This window comes from Nicotiana tabacum, chromosome 20, assembly GCF_000715075.1.
Source record: "Nicotiana tabacum cultivar K326 chromosome 20, ASM71507v2, whole genome shotgun sequence".
Classification (NCBI taxonomy): Eukaryota; Viridiplantae; Streptophyta; class Magnoliopsida; order Solanales; family Solanaceae; genus Nicotiana; species Nicotiana tabacum.
Window position 1 is genome coordinate 91,955,774 of NC_134099.1, and position 19,228 is coordinate 91,975,001.

General features: G+C 33.4%; 1 protein-coding gene across 1 annotated transcript; it reads left to right on the forward strand.

Moving 5' to 3' along the window:
* The first annotated feature begins 7,967 nt into the window (after positions 1-7,967).
* LOC107827186 (L-ascorbate oxidase homolog) lies at positions 7,968-10,923 on the forward strand. Its single transcript, XM_075240253.1, has 8 exons — positions 7,968-8,082; positions 9,354-9,434; positions 9,559-9,904; positions 10,007-10,143; positions 10,200-10,371; positions 10,442-10,520; positions 10,627-10,809; positions 10,915-10,923. Exons 1-8 carry the CDS (start codon positions 7,968-7,970, stop codon positions 10,921-10,923), a joined length of 1,122 nt encoding a protein of 373 aa, XP_075096354.1.
* The last annotated feature ends 8,305 nt before the right edge of the window (positions 10,924-19,228 follow it).

Here is a 19,228-nt window from a genome sequence, read left to right on the forward strand (position 1 = left end):
ACGTAAGTGTGCTAAGCTGTGCTTCACGAACGCGAGGCTAAGGGCGAGTTCGAGTAGAAGGATTTGAGCAGAGGAAGAGGTCAGTTAATTGCTCTACGCGATCGCGTGAAGCTAGGTGTGATCGCGTAGGTCTCTGAGGCAGTAGTACGCGATCGCGTGGAGGTATCCGTGTTCGCGAAAGGTAAGCTGGGAGGTAGTCTGTTTTGTGCTTCGCGATCGGTAGGCTATTTCCACGATCGCGATGAAGGAAATATGGCAGACAGTATTAATTTAAAAAATGAGGCTTTGAAATTTTTCATATTTTGAGATAGAGACCACAGATTTGGGCAATTCTTGAAGGGATTTTCGTGGAGCTGATTGGGGTAAGAGATTCTTACTTGGTTTTGGTTAAATCCCATAATATATCTTTAATTTTATCATCTAATCTGTGATTTAGGATAAAAAATTGGGGAAGAAGATGAAGTGTTCTTGAGTTAGATTTTCGAGGTTTTGAATGAGATTTTGTTATCAGATTGGTGTAAATTTGGTATGGTTAGACTTGTGAGTGAATGAGCTTTCGGGTTTTATGACTTTTGTCGGATTTTAATACGTGGGTCTGGGGGCCGGGTTTGAGCTGATTTTAGATTTTTTGCTCTAATTTAGTAGTTTTCTTGTGGAATTGATCCCTTTAGCACATATTAATTGTATTCTACTACATGTGGATAGATTCGAGACATTCGGAGGCCGACTCGCGAGGCAAAGGCATTTTGGAGTAGTGTTTTGCTCGGATTGAGGTAAGTAACAATTATAAATCTGATCTTGAGGGTATGTAACCCCGAATGTTGTGCTATGCGATTATTTGGAGGTGACACACATGCTAAATGATAGGCGTGTGGGCGTGCACCATGGGAATTGTGACTTGGTCCATCCCGTGGAACCGTAAATTGGAATAACTTGTTATTAGCTACATGTTTCTCTTAGTGTTATAGAAATTGGACTGAAATCCATGTTAGAAATCATGCTTAGGCTATATGTTGTCACTATTGGGACCCGCAGAGGTCATGTACTTGTTGAAATAACTGCTATTTGATGTCTTGTACTCAATCATGATTTTCTTGCTTATCATACCTCCATATCTTCTTGTTCCTTATTGATACATGTTATTATCTCGGTTTGGGCTGATTTATATAATTTCTCAGAGCCTGAGATACTGGAGAGATTGGTCACTGAGATAGGGCCTGAGTGCCGAGTTGTGAGCTATGTGTGTATATATGGATCGGGTTGCATGTCGCAACGAGCCTGAGGGCTGTATGTATATGGATCGGGTTGCATGCCGCAACGAGACTTAGGGCTATATATATATATGGATTTGCGGCAGCAACGAGTCTTGTGGCTATTTATACATTATGGATCGGGCTGCACGCCACAATGATATAGCGGTTGGGCTGAAGGAGCCCCTCCGGAGACCCCAGTGAGTGCATGTACCTATTGAGTGTGAGTATTGAGCATTGAGTGTCGAGTGATTGAGCTGTTGAGATGAGTTGAGTGACTGTTGCCCTGAGAGACTGTACTTGCTTTCAATTGTTGTTGCACTTAGTTGCTATCTATAGTTGTTGTGAAATTTATGAAAGATTTTTATATCCGACCTACTTGAACTTGAAACTGTATAAAACTAATTTGACTTAAACTGCCGGATTTGAAACCATGTCTATTCTTTAATGAAATTACGAAAAATGAACCATAACTGTGTAGCTTGTCACTATCTTCAGTTCCTTATTTATTATTGTTACCTACTTAGTTGGATGTACTCACGTTACTCCCTGCACCTCGTGTGTAGATCCAGGTGTTTCCAAACATGGTGAACATTAATCTCGTGAGTGGTTGAGTATTGGAGATTCACGAGGTAGCTGCCGGCAATCGCAGTCCTTGTCTCTCCTTTCTTGTTGTCTTTTCTTTCATGTATTCGCATTTTGACTGAGACTGTTGTAGACTCTACTTTTAGACTGGTTGTTTAGATGCTCTGACTTAGTGAAAACCCAATGTCGGGCTATTTTTCGCACTTATGCTTTGGGTTTACCCCGTTTTTAAAACTTCGGTTATTTTAAATGTCTTAATTCATTTATGTTAAACAATGAAAGTGATTTGAAAATGTTGGCTTGCCTATTACCATGATAGACGCCATCACGACGGGTTAGATTTTGGGTCGTGACAATAAGCTGCTCCCTCGTTTCTCTTTTACTAGCCCCTTATACTAAAATTAATTAATTTTTTACTTGTCCATTTTAACAAATCAAGAAATATTTATTATCTTCATCGATATTACCTTTAGTATTAAGTACCCGGCCACACTTTCCAAATTTACTTGAATTACAACTTTAATAACTATCTGTAAGAATAATTTAGTGAAAATCCTTTGTTTACCGTGAAAATGGTAACAACAATTAAATTTGTAAATGGGATTCTAAAAATACGTGATCTATTTTTATACTAGTTGTTTAGAGAAGTTGATGCTAAGAGTATGAAGTTTAACGAAAAGATACAAGCTAAAACGGGACAGTAACCAATTCGGGAGACTTGCTGCCCGAGCTTCGGACTGGTCAAGGAAGGACCTCGGGGTCGATATCCGGCTCGATCTCGAGCTATCGGGGGTAGTCGGAAATGGGATAACAGTTAAGATATGATTGAACAAGGCTCTTTATGGCCTATATCAAGCAATAAATGAAGAATAAGTATGAAACTGATAAATGCCAAGAGTGGCCTCGAGCTAGTAAGAACGAGCGAGTTAGAGAGAAGAAAGAGAAAGAGATATTATTGATCTTGTGGTGAATAGTTCGAGCAACAGCCGCCCTTACAAAGTAGTGTGAGTTCCCTTTATATAGGAGGGAATCCGGTTATAGTACAACCTACATTAGTTGTAAAGTATGGATATGGGACGGCTAGAGGTGACGCTTCTTCAACATAGGCTCCGGATAGGCCGACTCTATCAGACTTAGCCGCGTGCCTTGGGAGTTTCCCCCTTTGCTCTAGCCTCGGTCTTTGTCTTCTTCGAGTCGGGCCTCGACGAGTCTCGAGGGAGGGGACTCGGTCGCAACTCCATGTCCTCGGGGTCTCGAGACATTCTTCCGAAGTGGCTTGATAGCGAGAAGTTAAGTCCTCTGATTTCGCCGCACACATCCTTAATAAACAATTTCTTATGTGTCATGCCAATCAATAGAGGACTACTAGTAAAAGAGATAAGGATTATGATTTTGCAGTTAAATTTTGAGTTAATACCCCAAAATCATCCTAAACTATTATATTTTTGTCAGTTTCCTACTTAAACTATCCGGTGTCCTCAAAACCTCCTTGAACTATATCTCCCTAGTTACTAAAAACCCCTTCGTCGATTTTTTCTAGTTGTGTATGATGCACGCTCCCAATTAACTTTAAACTGTGAGTTTACAACGCGTGGCTACTTAGTTAAGCATAATTTAATTATTATTTTACTTAATGATTTGAACTAATAATCAAAATGAAAAATGGGTAAAAGCATTTGTTCTTCCATCTCCTCCAACAATGGTTACCCTTTCTATCAATCTGGATTTTCACCATTAACCTTTGATTTTACTGTAGTTTTTTTCACACTAACCTTTGATTTCACTGTAGTTTTTGGTTTAGCCAGAGATTTGGGATTTAAAAAAGCTAGGTTTTGACAAGAAAGAGAAGTTATAGAGAAATAAATAAAGAAAAATGAAGAAGATAGGTAATTCCAGAAGAAATAAGAGAATGGAAAAGTTTCAAATGGAACCAATAAGGAGAAAGGAAGAAGAAAGGTAAAAAAAATATGAAAAAAGTGGGTAAAAATAAAGAAAAAAACATGGAATAAAAAGAAAATAGAAAGGAAAAAGAAATTAAATATCTTAACACTAATTAGCCATTAGAAGTAGGCCAGGTAGGGCCATTTTATGGATAATTTCATTTTCCAGGTGTCTTTAAACGAGTTATTTCACATATTTTGTCAAAAAAGTAATGAGGGGTTTTTTAATAACTAAAGAGATATAGTTCAGGGGGATTACAGGGACACCGAATAGATTAAGTAGGAAACTGACAAAAACATGATAATTAAGGGGGATTTTAGGGTATTAACTCGTTAAATTTCAGATTGATTTATCCCATGTTTGGTTAAGCATTAGCAATCTCAAAGTTGTTTATATTACAATTGTGATATTATTTTTATCCCACACTTCATGTGGGATAACAATCTCGAGATTAGTTATTCCTGGAATAAATACCAAAATAGTATGTTCCCCATCTCGAAGACTTTTCTTCCAGAGTACTTTAAGTACCCGTTTGTCCATAGATCTTTTTCCTTTTTTTCTGGATTTTTTTTCAAAGACGTATTTGTCCATGAAGTTTTGTAAGTTTTTGAAATTTTTTCAAAAATGAGTTTTACAAAAAATTAAAAGGTGGCTTTAACTAAATTTTTTAAAATTTTAAAATTTCTTTTTCTCGTACACAAAACTGCAATATTTTTCCAAGTGAAATGAATGTCCAATCATAATTTCAAATTTCAAATTTCAAATTTCAAATACTATTTTTTAACTTAACTCCAAATAAAAAAATATTTTTTTATGTCCAAACGCCTACTAAGAAAGCCAAGGTTAACATTTGAGGAAAAAAATTCTCACGGTCTCAAGTGTAAACCAAACATGTTTTTCATATTATATCCAATGTATTTCATTTTTAATCCAATAAATTAAATATCTGCCAATAAAAATGTATAAACTAAATAATCTCATTATTATTAACCAAAATTTTATCATTATTAATCTCAAAATAACTTATTCATCAACCAAACAATCGCTTATCATCTATAAATTCCCTCACCCAGTAGACGGATATGATATGATAAAGATAAGTCAACTCTGAGCTTTGAACTTTGAACTTTGTTACTATTACATAACACCGATCACCAATTCTTAAAAGCAAGCAGAAGAAAACGACAGTTTCTTCCGTAAAGAAATGCAAATCTTTTTTCTATGTAAGGAAAAGCATCTGAGTGAAGCATATATTTAAATTTTAATAAATGAAGCAGGGAGGAAAGGAAATCGAAAAAGAAAAAAAACATGGATTACCAAGTTTCCAACTTTAAACGAAATTCAAGAATAACCTTAATTCATGAATTGAAATGACGTAAATTAAATTAAAACTTAAATTACAATGGATTTAAATTAATATATTAGCACATTAAATTGAGGTTTAGAGTCAAAAGAATAAAGAAACAATAAAACAAAAAAATTGTATTAATTGGACCTCATTAATAATTTTAGTTATCATTTAAGTCACCCATAAACTAAGCTTAAGCCACACTATACTACACTGAGATTAAAATTTTACTCACATAGAATAAAGATTTATAAATAGTTATCAATTACAATATATTAAACATAAACAATAAATTTAAATTTTACTATTTATTAATTGACCCAATGTCCCAATCAAGTCGAGCCGAGCTAGCTGGGGGACCGAGCCACATTGCATCGAGCTAAATGCAAGAGAGCCAAACCCCAAGCGACTTTGACAATTCGCCTAACCCTAGCACTCACTATTCTGACGCACTAAAGAATTTTTAAATTACTGCTTACTTATTGTCCTTAAATTTTATAGATTCGTGAGAAAAACACTGTTATTTGTGTTTACTCAAACACAGAAAATAGATTCATTACTGGCGTCATCTGTAACTTCATGATTGAACTATAGTTTAGTGATAATGGCTCATTTTCTAATTTAGTGAATTTCTTAGGGGTAACGTACTTTGGTACAAACATTAGATTTGAACAAATATTTTCCCTAGATCGGCTATGTGACTGATCACCCACATCCCAAGGGCCAAATGCTAGCATTTCTTTATTCTTTTGAGATTGTATGACCCGAAAAATGGACTTCGGTTTTGTACAATTAGGTTTGTTGAAAAATAAGGTTAATCATATCAATATCAATATTCAAGGTAGATCTAGTAGTTTATAAAATGTATAACATTAAAAAGGAAACTTGGGATAATAATGGAGCAATAATGACTTGAAAATATAAAGATTATAGTAATAACGGAAAATAAATGACTTTCAAATAGTAAATGAGATAAAGATAACCCGACAAGGGTGAGATTCTTAGAAGTCTTTCTGATAATGATGGATGGTGATAAACAATCGTAGATTCAGATTCTCATTGGAACGAGAGAGAGGAATAAAAGACGAAAAATGTAATGTCAAACTTTGTATCTATTCAATAAAGTGAGAATCTTGTACATAGAATGTTGATGAAATTCTTTACAAAAGGTCCCATGAATCTTCTAATCTACATCTTTTCCTATTTATATGGGCACATGCCACAAAACCCTAGATAGTACAACAAAGGATATTCTCTCGGGAATCTAAAATCTAAGACTGATTGCCGGTTCACAGTCTTAGATTCTCTCGTGATCATCTGCTGAGTCAACTTCTACCTCGGCGTCGCTTCGTCCTTCAACCTTAACCTCGACGTTTCGACGTCATCACGACACGTCACAACCATCAAAGGCTTTATTACCGTTGACTAAGTAAGATACATAAAATGAAGTTTTTGCCTATACATAGATAATGGTACAAAACTTTTAACACCCAATGTTTCCCCATATATTTTTTTTAATAGAAATTAACCTAAATAGCCACTCATATAACCACTTAAACTAAAATAGCAAGTGAATGTATTATATATTTTTATTTCACGTATGATATGTATATAACTGTGTATAATAAGTATGTAATCCAAATATATCAATTAGAAAAATAAATAGTAAATTCGACCGGCTATTTTTGTAAGATCCCCTATTTTTATGGCTACGAGTTAATGAGGACCACTTGTCTCACTGGTATATACTTACTCGCACCTAGTGTTTACACTAAATCAAGCAGTTTAACCATGACGTTCACAATTGAAAATGCTAATGCATATCACTTAACCACATTTGAGTAAAAAGTAGACTACATCAGTGGCGAAGCCAGGAAATTCAAAAAGGGTGTTCAAATTTGAACACTCTTTGCAAGTGGACTATGCAAGGGTGAAAGTAATATTTTGCAAGTGGACTACATACAAGACATATGTTATGCATTCATTTTCTTGGTGTAAACACCGGGTCGAGAAAGTTTTTACCTGTCTCACTAATTACCCACCAAACTTTCACTACTCTGCAGAGCACTTATAAATATGCCATCCCTTGTTTAGTCCTCCCATTCCTCTTCTTGATGTAGCAAACTTCTCAAGGAAGTAGACACTAAAAACAAGAGCAGGAATAATAAGATGCCGCTAAAACTAGTGGTAGCTGTGTTTTTAGTGGCACTAATAGTGGTGAATACAGGAGCAGAGGATCCTTACAGATTCTTTGCATGGAATGTTACTTATGGCACCACTTATCCTCTTGGTGTTCCCCAACAGGTTGGTTGCTTTTTTCATGTTGTGTTCAAGTAATATGTGAAAAGATATATTGCGCTTTAATTTGATCATGGTTTATTTGTGATAAGCTTACAGTACCGTGTGTTCTGTGTATAGGGTATTCTGATCAATGGCCAATTCCCTGGTCCTGACATTTACTCTCACCAACGAGAATATTATTATCAACGTCTTCAACGGCTTGGATGAACCTTTTCTTCTTTCTTGGTAATTTCCTTCCTTGAGAGGCAGATTCAGAATTTTAAACTTATGGGTTCCTATAACAATCTTAAGTTAATTATATGATAACTTGACCAACGAATTGTGTTCCAAGCTAAATATTCTTATACTTTTAATGAAATTTTTAATACAAATTAAATAGGCATGCTGGATTTACGGGAACCCGTAATGTTTGCTCTATATGCGCTCCTGCAGTTTCATTATCTTTCTTTGTGTTCAGACAATCAGTTTTCGGGAGATAATATTTTGATAAACACATGCAGGAATGGAGTGCAAAATAGGAGAAACTCATACGAAGACGGAGTATGGGGAACGACGTGCCCAATACCACCGGGAAAAATTTCACATACATTTTGCAAATGAAGGATCAAATTGGGAGTTTTTACTACTTCCCTTCTCTTGCATTCCACAAAGCTGCAGGTGGTTTTGGAGGCATCAGGATCCTTAGCAGGCCCCAAATTCCTGTTCCTTTCCCTTAACCTGCTGCCGACTTTACTGTACTTATTGGTGATTGGTACAAGAAGAATCACACGGTACTGTTACTCTCGCTAACAGTTTAAGATTTATTTGTTAACAGTTTCCGCTATCAATATCATTTGGTTAATTAGCTCTAAAAAGTTATCGACTCATTTTTTTTTTCAAGTTACGAAAACATGTTTAACATAAACATTAGTATTTTACTGCAACTGAATAAAAAGTGAATACTCCCCTTTAACACTTCTCTAATGCATATGCACTTTATATACATATTTGCATGAGATTACACTTATTCTAAACCCATATAATCTAGCTTCTGAATTCACCTTAGCTTTGTCTTATTATATTACTCAACCCTTTATCATAGTGAGCTATAGGAGAACGATTTAGTACAAATCACGAGATCAGTGGTTCAGTGAGGGTGATAGGACCAGACTTCTAAGTTTTATCCATCCCAAGGTAGTCATCATATTAGTGAGTAATTTATTTGAGAAAACTTTATGGAGAAAAAACTGTTCGCTGATAGTGGAAAATTGTGGAATGTGTGTTGCAAGTATTTTGTGAATGGAAGAATTTTTTTAATTCAAAAAGTGCATTTCTCCACCCAAAATTAGTTTACACGATGTCTAAAAATCAACCAAACAACTTTACCAAATAGTTTTTCTACATAAAGGTGAAATGGGTTTCATGAAGTAGATGTATAAAAACAACAATAATAACTATACTTCAATCTAAAACAAGTTAGGATCGACGATATGAATCCTCATTACTTTTATTTAGCTCAACTCATATTATCATTATGATTACCAAAATAGAGTAAGAGTGTAGTAATAATAATAGTAGTAGTAGTATGGACAACAACCTAAATTTTTCTTTTTCATTATACCCTATCTTTAGCTAAGTCTTTATTGATTCCAAGGATTTGTCGGTCTTTCGAGATATCCTTTCATGTGATTTTAGGTCTACTTGCATCCACTTTTAACACTTTCCCTCACTATGGTTTCACATAAACTACGGACCGTTACATATACAGGTCTATGTAGGACATGACCAAACCATCTGAATTTTGAAAATTTTTAATTGTTCGTTATTGTATCGACAGCAACCTATAAACACCACGGAATTTACACTTTGTTGATGATTTGCTATGGTACTTACTGTTTAGTACTATTTAAACGTCCATTTATACAGGACTTGAAAGCAATTCTTGACAGCGGCTATGAGTTACCTTTTCCTGATGGGCATTCTTATCAATGGTCGTGGCCTTAATGGTGCTTTCTTCACAGTCGAGCAAGGTACAGCCATTGCATTTCTTCTTATTAACAGAGTTCTGAAAAGAACATCACATAAATAATATTCTTCACCAAAACCACTCTCTATCTCACAATGAGTTTCTCTATGTATGAGTACTGAGTACAGGCAAAACTTATAGACTGAGGATATCCAATATTGGATTGGAAAGTTCACTCAACTTTCAGATCGACGGACACAACATGACATTGGTGGAAGTAGAAGGGACACACACCATGCAAACCACATATTCATTCCTTGATATTCATGTTGGACAATCCTACTCTGTCCTAATCACAGCTGACCAAGCACCTAAAGACTACTACATTGTTGTTTCGTCCCGTTTCTCATCTAAGGTTCTTACTACCACTGGTGTACTTCACTACAGCAACTCTAACAGCCCGGTCCCCGGCCCTCCCCCTGGTTGTCCAACCATCGAAAATGATTGGTCCCTTAACCAGGCTCGTTCTATCAGGTGTGACTTAATTGATTTCACCCTCTTTACGATTCATATTTTTTTATTTTTGTGGGTTGATCGTATTTTCGATCTAACTTGGTACTCATTTTTTGTGTCTAGGACCAACTTGTCAACTAATGGACCAAGGCCAAACCTACAAGGTGTATACCACTATGGTATGATCAATATAACTAGAACTATAAGACTTGCCAACTCTGCTGGTCAGGTCAATGGGAAGCAGAGATATGCTGTCAACAGTGTGTCCTTTGTGCCCACTGATGATACTCCGTTGAAGCTTGCTGACTTTTTCAAGATTGGAGGATTCAGTGTGAGGACATAGCTGATGCCCCCACCGGTGGAGGAATTTACCTCGGCACATCTGTATTGGGTACTGACTACAGGACATACATTGAGATTGTATTAGAGAACCGCGAGAGAATCATTCAGAGTTGGCACCTTGATGGCTACGCTTTTTGGGTAGTAGGGTAAGTTTATGAAGAAAAATAGTTGCTTTTACTATCTTTTATTTATTGAATTCTCTTAATGTTAATGCAGCATGGATGAAGGAGAATGGAGTCCTGCTAGTAGGGGTCAATACAACCTTCGCGATGCAGTTTCACGTTGCACCACTCAGGTAAGATTAGGAAGGAAAAAAAAAAAAGAGGAAGAGACTTTGATGCTACTCTACCCCAACATTTATGAGATAGAAAACTAACATGAGAAATATTTGGAAAATGCAGGTGTATCCTATGTCATGGACTGCAATTTATGTGGCACTTGACAATGTGGGCATGTGGAATCTAAGGTCTGAGTTTTGGGCTCGACATTACCTAGGACAACAATTATACATGAGGGTTTACGCCACATCGACCTCTTTACGAGATGAATATCCTGTTCCAAAGAATGCTCTTCTATGTGGCAAGGTGGCAGGCCGGCGCACACGACCTCTTTAACCTAAGCTGAAAATCAAAGCGTTTCATAGCCAATAATTATTATTGTTGTTGTTTTGTTTTTTCATGGTGGATCAGGCAAAGTGAAAAAAATAAGATTTTAATTTGATTTATGATAGGATACTTGTATGTTGTTATAGGTAGACAGCCTCAGAGAGCAATGTCAGGATTAAGTCATAGTACTAGCTTCTGCTTATTACTGCTCCCATTAGTTTACCGCTTCTAGTTCAAACCACATTGCTCCAGGTCCAATTCATGATTTCATTCTCCTTTTCCACATAACATTGCCTAGTTTCGAATTAAAGCAAATAAATTGCTTTTTTCTTTTCTCCTATTTATGCGCAGGTATTCAATTTTTCTTTTAAAAAAAATCTTTATTTCATTAATTTCTTTTCTTGACAAAAAGTTATGGTCAAACATATGCTTCACAGAGTAGTTGAAGTCAGAAAATTGAGAATACAAAAGAACATACAGCAAAACATTTCTATAACAATATTTTTTTATAACAAACATTTACTATAAAAGTCAAGTTCTTTTTGGAATTTATTTTTATATTATATTTGACCTAGCTATAATACCTTTTTATCTACAACAACAACAACAACCATCTTTAGAGCATTACATTTTTTGTCAAATTATTGTCCTCTATAATAACCATGTATAATCTCTAAGATTACCAATAATAAGTCTAAAAATTTTACCAAAAATTTTACAATTTTAATTACTACTTATAATAAAAAATATTATGTTAGAACATAATTTCGTAATTAAAGATTTCATTTAATTCCATTAAAAGATATGCTTGTATTATTTATCTCACTGCACAAACTTTTTCATAGTTTTGAAGAACCTCAACCTACTGCTACTTGGACTAAGATATAAGATTCAACTGTTAAACTCTTAGATTGTCTTCAAGCGAATGTGTCAGATGCCCTTTTGATGAAAGTTTGGACACAAATTTCCGTCAATTCAAGTGTTATACAACTAGTAAGAGATCGAAATCTATGAAACAAGTTACAATTGCATAGCTCTTCCATTAATTTTTAAAGATTTTTAATTTTCTAGTAGCTTTAAAATGTACACTTGAAGTTCAAATCTTTTCGCATTTGGTTATGAATTTATTAATAATGTATTTGCTTTCTTTAAAATTTAATTAGTAAATAAGCATATTTTTGAGATTTTAAATTTGGATATTTTTCTTATATTTTATATGTAATATTAAAAAAGGAAAAAAAATTATTTTTTGGACAACTTTTGTCAACAATAGCAAAAAAAAATATTTCAACGTTAAATGGTGTTATATATGTACAACAACCATTCACTATAAAAATAAGAAAATAGCGGTACATATGTACAACAACCATTCACTATAAAAATAAAAAAATAGCGGAACAAACAACGTTATTACAAAGAGATTGGACTAGAGAGATGAAGCGAGAGAGGCATCACAACACAAATTATTGTTTACTTTCTACAAGTCCTAGATTGGAGATAAATATACACAGGAAAAAAAGGAATTGAGAAAAATATCCAATAAGGGGAAAAGTGGGTCATATAAACAAAAACAACAAATAATTCTCTAAACTGATTGAAGAGAAATGCTTTACCTGAAGTACTCTGGTAAAAATTGAGGATGAAGGAGATGATAAAGAGGAAACAATAGAAATATGAGCAGCGATATAATACACTACTTCTCCGTTTGGGTTCTTCAATGCAGCGAGGTGGAGACTGCCTCATGAGTTCTTTGAGCAGAGAGAGTGTAGGTATTTTTTTTGTAGCAGAGAAAATGAAAGCCATATAGTCCCGGTATAAAATTTGGAATTATAGTTATTCCATATTTGATTGTGGATTTTAGCAAATACCTATAAATTTTAGGCCAAAATGGTGATCTTAGCTATCGCAATTCTATCTCTTCTTGGACTTCAATTGGGACTTTCAAATATTATATGACATCCAATTGATAGAAATGGTCCCATAAATAGATGGTCTTAGCAGAATATCCTACAATTGACGATATCCAAAAAATGACCGCGGACGCGCATACACTTATTGCCTTCGGGAATTTCTCTACGGGGATGATAAATTTTATGCTATATTTACTCTACTTATATAGTCAATTATGCACAAGCTCATACCTTCATAAGCAGTCCGCGAGGCATCCCAAATTTGCTTAACATCTCTGGATGTTGAGATCCTATTTTACTCATCATGTCCTATGCTACGATTAAGATCTTTTTTGCTTTGTCCTTTTTTTTTGGACGGATTTGATTTTTCCATCGGAGTATTTTTCTTGAGGTTTTGGTCCAGTAGGAAGTCCCTTGTCATCCACAACTATAGGAATTTTAGGACCCTTCGATGACGATGTCCCAAAGTTTCAAGTCTTCTCCTGTTAGAAAATCACATATTCTTCTTTTCTACCATCCATAGTATTTTTTATTGAACAATTAATAATGGTCTAAAAGTTAATTATCCTTTTTGAGTATTCTTAGATCCTTTTAAGGTGGTAGCCTTTGTTGAAAGAAACGACTCTAACATCAAATGTTATAAGTTGTACCTTGACACAAGAGGAGGGAGAGTGAATTGTACCTTTTCCAATTTTCACATCAAAGAATTAGGTTCTTTGATATACCTAATTCAGACACAAACAACTATAAAGCGCGAAATATGAAGTATATAATAATTTTTTTTTACGTATAACACCTTCTTGCTTAATGGAATAAAAACCACAACCTATCCATATATAATTTGCCGTTAACTTCACTAACTTCAAAAAGCGATTTCAGGTTATAACATAATAACCAAGGAGACTAACTCTAGTACCTCTCTCTTATAATCAACTCAGATGTAGCTACCTTTTTCTAAACTAACTTTAGTCTAGAAAACTAAACAAAAACTTTATGTTTATAATAACCTATGATTATACTTCTTTAAAAGCAAATATGCTACAATTCACGAACAATTGACTCAACCTAAACAACTAAAGAATCAACATCTTCATCTTTTGGAACATGTTTTTTAATTGAACAACTTTAATCTCTGGAAGCACCTTCTTGCTATAAGTTGCTATTTGCCTTGAATAAATTTTTTGTTTGCGCGAAATATCGGTCTTGAATAGCATTAATATAGCGACTTATATAGGAGCGAGTTTGGCCAAAATTCTTTTTCAAAGTTTTGCTCCAAAACCTAAAGCAATTCAGTCACCTCCCTAAGGAAAATAAATCCTAAAGGATTCTGTTTTGGTTTTTTTTAACTGACTCCTTCACGTGTCTTCCTTCATCTTCCCATAACTAGTATTAGTACCCGCGCGGATGCGCGGACATTAATCATGTCAAATATTTAAGTTATTTGGATTGTATATAAATAATCTTAAAATTTACACTTTCTCAGTAAATATAGATAATCATTGGATATTAAACGATTTTTTGATTACGACATGACTCTTATACTACGACTTGAACTCTTATTTGGTATGATATTATCTTTCAAAAATATTTCTATTTTGAAATTTCAATTTCTAAAACTTTATATGTATATATATATTATAATAATGATTATCTTTATAATGATGTAAGTGAAGATATTATCCCTAATTTAAAATTCACTTTAATTGGCTATCTAAAAATTTAAATGATTCTTTAGCCGGATTTATTTCAGTATGACTCCACTTTAAGTTTATCGATATCTCTAGCCCCAGAATTTGAATTTTTAATACCCTATATATACAAAAAATTTGTTCTTTGAATCATTATATTAAATTAGTTGATTATTATTATTATAAAACATTGCATATATTGTCTTAAAATTGTCAAGTAATTTATTTTTCGACACCATACTTGGTTTAACCTCAATGCAAACTGCTCAAATTGCATTCCAATTCAATTCGAATATCATATCAGTTTGTTAGTAATAGTGATTTTTTAAAAATGACACATAATATAAATTAAAAAAAATATTCGAAGATATCCTTATCTTATAATCTATGTATTTGAGTTGAAAAAAATATATTTGAAATCGATGAGATTAATTTTCAATTTTTTCATACTCAACAAAGATGAAACATAAGAAAAATTTTGTTGTCATCTTTTATTCTCGTTTTTAGATCTTTCTAATATTTTTTTAAATATTTATTTTCTTTTATCTTATTTTTATGTCATTATTTCTTTTGTTACAAAAAATTAATTTATTTCACTATAAAAGGACGAGTTTTAATAAAAATTGTCTACATATGAACTTTAATTATATTTTTAGTCTTTCGTTGAAATTATTTCATATTTTTCTTTTGGCTTTATCTAATCAGCCAAAATAGGTGCTCACCCAACCACTTAAATTAAAAAATTAAATGATGTGTAATTTATATATAATCCATTTATAATATGTGTATAATCGTGTGTTGTCGGTATATCATTTATTTATATTTGTTATAAAAAGTAAACAATAAATATGGACGGATATTATGTAAATATTCCATAAGATTTTAGTTTTTTGAGTTTATCCATGATATAACTTCTATTATAATAATTTTAAAACTCTCTACTAATATTAAAAAATATCTTATCGTTTTATTATCTTTGAATAAAAAAAGTAAAGAGTTTTTTCGAAATAATTTATTTACATTTTAAAAAAAATATTTCACGTCATACCAATTTTTTCTTTATATATACTCTTTGTTACACTTAAAAGTAGCTATAGAAACTATCACTTAGAAGCCAATTTATCTCTTGTTGAGTTTGGAAAAAAAACCTTTCACATAATCTAATGATTCAAAACTAATATTCTTCAACGAAAAAAAATATTATACCCTTGCAATATTGGCTTGACTACAGCTAAATGAAGGGGTTTCAACTTATACCCTTCAATTCCTTGAACGTGCTAAATTGAAATTAATGATAGCAATTGTATAACCAAAGTTTTGTTATTTGTTTGATGTCCATTTATGCAAATTGACTCTTCAAATAAATATTCTTCAAGAAGAAAAAAGAAACAACTTTTTTTTAATATTAACTGATTTTGTGATGTTTCTTTCTCCAGCATGTATGTTTAATTTATTATACATGTAACTAAACTTTTATTTGATTTTGTAAACTCTTTTTTTGTTATTTAGATAAACATAGACATGTACCCTATATATTACATTTATTTAAGAATTTCGTTTTATTCAAATTTAGCTACAATGTTTCAAAGAACTATACTTATAGGATTTTAAATGTGAAAGAGTTTTATAGTTATATGGAGTAGTTTTTTTTTTTGCTAGAGACGAAGTAGTATTTAAATAATTATAAAAAATAACAAAAGTTCCTAACATGATTGCATATGATCATTAACCGAATTAAGTATGATAACATGATAAAAAAAAAGATAAATTATATTTTTAATTTAAATTCGAATTTTAGAACTTTATATATAAATTCAAAATTATCTTTTAATTCAAATTCCGTGTGTGTGTATATATATATATATATATATATATATATATATATATATATATATATAATATTATATTATATTTGTATTTAACTAAAATAGTCAAATATAGAATAAAGTTATCATATACTATTGATATTTATTAGCTTGCCACTTGGCGTAACCATAATGTCAATTATATATGATAACTTTCTTGCTTTAACATATATAGATTAATCTTTCTATGTTAAACACAAATTCCTTCGGCCAATATTTTTCACGAACAAAATCTTTTCATTATTAGCCGGAGTTATTTTTTCAAATCAACTTGCATTAGGAGATGTCCTTCAGCTTCATATTAACAGTCTTCAAGCAACTTAGTTCTTTTGCAATTAGGGTTTGTTAATCATCAAAATCAATTTAGCTCATCTCAACAGCCTGTGACTTTACATGTGAAACACTAATTAGTGTGATGCGATTTGTATGTTATTGGATAGAGGTACCTCTTCCTTTGACTCTGTAGATTGTATAAAGATGATTTTTTGGATGTTTTGCAATAGAATTATTATCATGCATTATACTATTTCTTCATAAACTTTTACGGAGAAGTGTCCTTATCAAAAAAGTTTTATGGAGAGGTGAGTTCTGATGCTAAATTATACACGACTTCATTGCTTCAATATTTTGAAGTGTATAGAACAAAGTAATTAAAAGAGTGAAATCGAAAAATAAAAATTTGATTACAATTCTAGCACTTCTAAAAAGGATAAGTAAGTTAGCTTCCTTTATTAATTAACCATCAAAAAAGCAAGTTAACAGATGTCTCTTCCTTGATACACTTGTGGTCCACGTCGCATTAGGGGGTTTGAGTAAAACACTGTCTCCTTAGAATTTCTGATTAAGTATTCTCAGAATATCAACATTTTTTGTTAACTTCTATCGCTTTTAAATTGTCTATTTATGTTTTAGTGATCATAATAATTGTGTACATTTGGCTAAGAATAGGTGTGTACGCTGCTGATCAATCCTTTTTGTTTAGACATGTTTGTGTAAAAGATTTCTCCCAGACAATTTTATGAGGCTTCATGACTTTATACATGTTGACCGCATCCACTACTTTCTTCTCTATCTAATCTGCTGCTGGGACGAAATTTACAAGTGTTGTACTGCCTGGGAGCATTACATTTTGAATGAAATGTCTTTCAAATAAACTTTTTTTCTTTTTACTTGTGATGACCCAAAAGGTCATCTTGTATTTTAGAATTCGAATTCGGGTTCCGAGGCCTTGAAAACCTCATTTTCTTTTTTCTCGATTTACGTGCGTAGTCCGGACGCGTTTTCGGAAAACTTCTATGTGAAATTTAAGAAAAATATTGAATTTGGCCTTTAAAATTGATTAAAGTTGACTTTGGGCAACATTTTTAGTAAACGGACCCGGACCGGTGATTTGACAGTCCCGTAGGATCCATAGTAAAATATGGGACTTGGGCGTAAACCCGAAATCGAATTACGAGGTCCCTAGCTCGAGAAAAGAATTATTAAATAAAATTATTTGCTGGAAAATATAAGGATTTTGGGAAATGAAATGGTGTGTGATCTTGATGGTGTCGGGCCCGTATCTTGGTTCCGGAGCCCGGTACAGATTTAATATAATATTTAAGTCGTATCTGTGAAATTTGGTAAGAATCGGAGTTGATTTGACATGATTCGGACGTCTGGTTGTGAAAATAGTAAATTTGAAGTGTTCTTGAGGAAAATCATGAATTTGAGGTTAAATTCGTAGTTTTTGATGTTATTTTGATGATTGGTCGCACGAGCAAGTTCGTATGATGTTTTTAGATTTGCGTGCATATTTAGGTTGGAGCCCCGAGGGCTCGGGTGAGTTTTGGATGGGCCACAAAGTGATTAGAACTTAGGAAAACTGAGCTGTGCATATGGTGTTTTGCACATGCCTCTGATCTCGTAAATGCGAGATCAGGCTTCGCAAATGCGAAGTTTGCCGGCCTAGGAAATGCGACAATATTGTCGCAAATGCGAAGAAGGCCAACCTCGCAAATGCGAAACTTTGGCCGGAATTGCGAAGGCCCCAATGGTCGCAAATGCGAACGCAGCAGAAATTCAAAGGGTTTGCAATTGCGAACCCTTGGTCGCAATTGCGATAACTGCAGCCTGTTAAGTGTGATTTTAGACGGGATTTTCAATTCATTCTTCAAAATTTCAGAACCTATACTCCAAAGGGCGATTTTCCTAGAGCAAGTTCTTCCCCAAATCATAGGTAAATGAATCTTAACTCTTTTTCTTTAATCTATTTCATCTTTTTACATGATTTCACTTCAAAATCTAGGGATTTTCATGGGAAATTGGGAATTCTTGGGTAGAAATTAGAATTTTCGAATTTTGGGAATTTGGACCTCAATTTGAGGTCGGATTTCAAAACCAATTGCATGTTTGAGTTCGTGGGTAATTGGGTTTTGGTTCGAACTTCGAATTTTGACTAAGCGGGCCCGGGGTCGATTTTTAACTTTTTGGGAAAAATATTGGAAAATCTATATTCATGCATTAAAATTGGTTTATTTAGCATTTATTGATGTTATTAAGTAATTTATGACTAGATTCAAGCGGATTGGAAGTGGAACCGAGAGGTGAAGCAGTAATTGAGGCTTGATTTTGTCCGTGGAATTGAGGTAAGTGTTTGGTCTAACCTTAGCTTGAGGGAATAGGTGTTGTGGTCTTATTTGCTACGTGTTAGTATTGAGTACGACATATAGATGTGGTGATGAGTATCTATACGTTGGTGTCGAGCATGCCCATGACTTGTACCATGATTGTTGTAACTCTTATTATGTATCACCCATGCTTAAATTGATGATTATCAATGTTGAACACGACTTATGATAATTTCTTGGTAATTGACCATTGTTGATTATTGGCTCAAGTTGAGATTTATTTTGTGAAGTAACTGTTGGAACGAGATTGGTTATAGCTGAATCCC

Coding starts and splice junctions, on each gene's coding strand:
- LOC107827186 (XM_075240253.1), top strand. CDS start 7,968: ATGGGGAACGACGTGCCCAATACCACCGGGAAAAATTTCACATACATT. Junction 9,435..9,558: donor TTTCTTCACAGTCGAGCAAG/GTACAGCCATTG, acceptor TACTGAGTACAG/GCAAAACTTATAGACTGAGG. Junction 9,905..10,006: donor AACCAGGCTCGTTCTATCAG/GTGTGACTTAAT, acceptor TTTTGTGTCTAG/GACCAACTTGTCAACTAATG.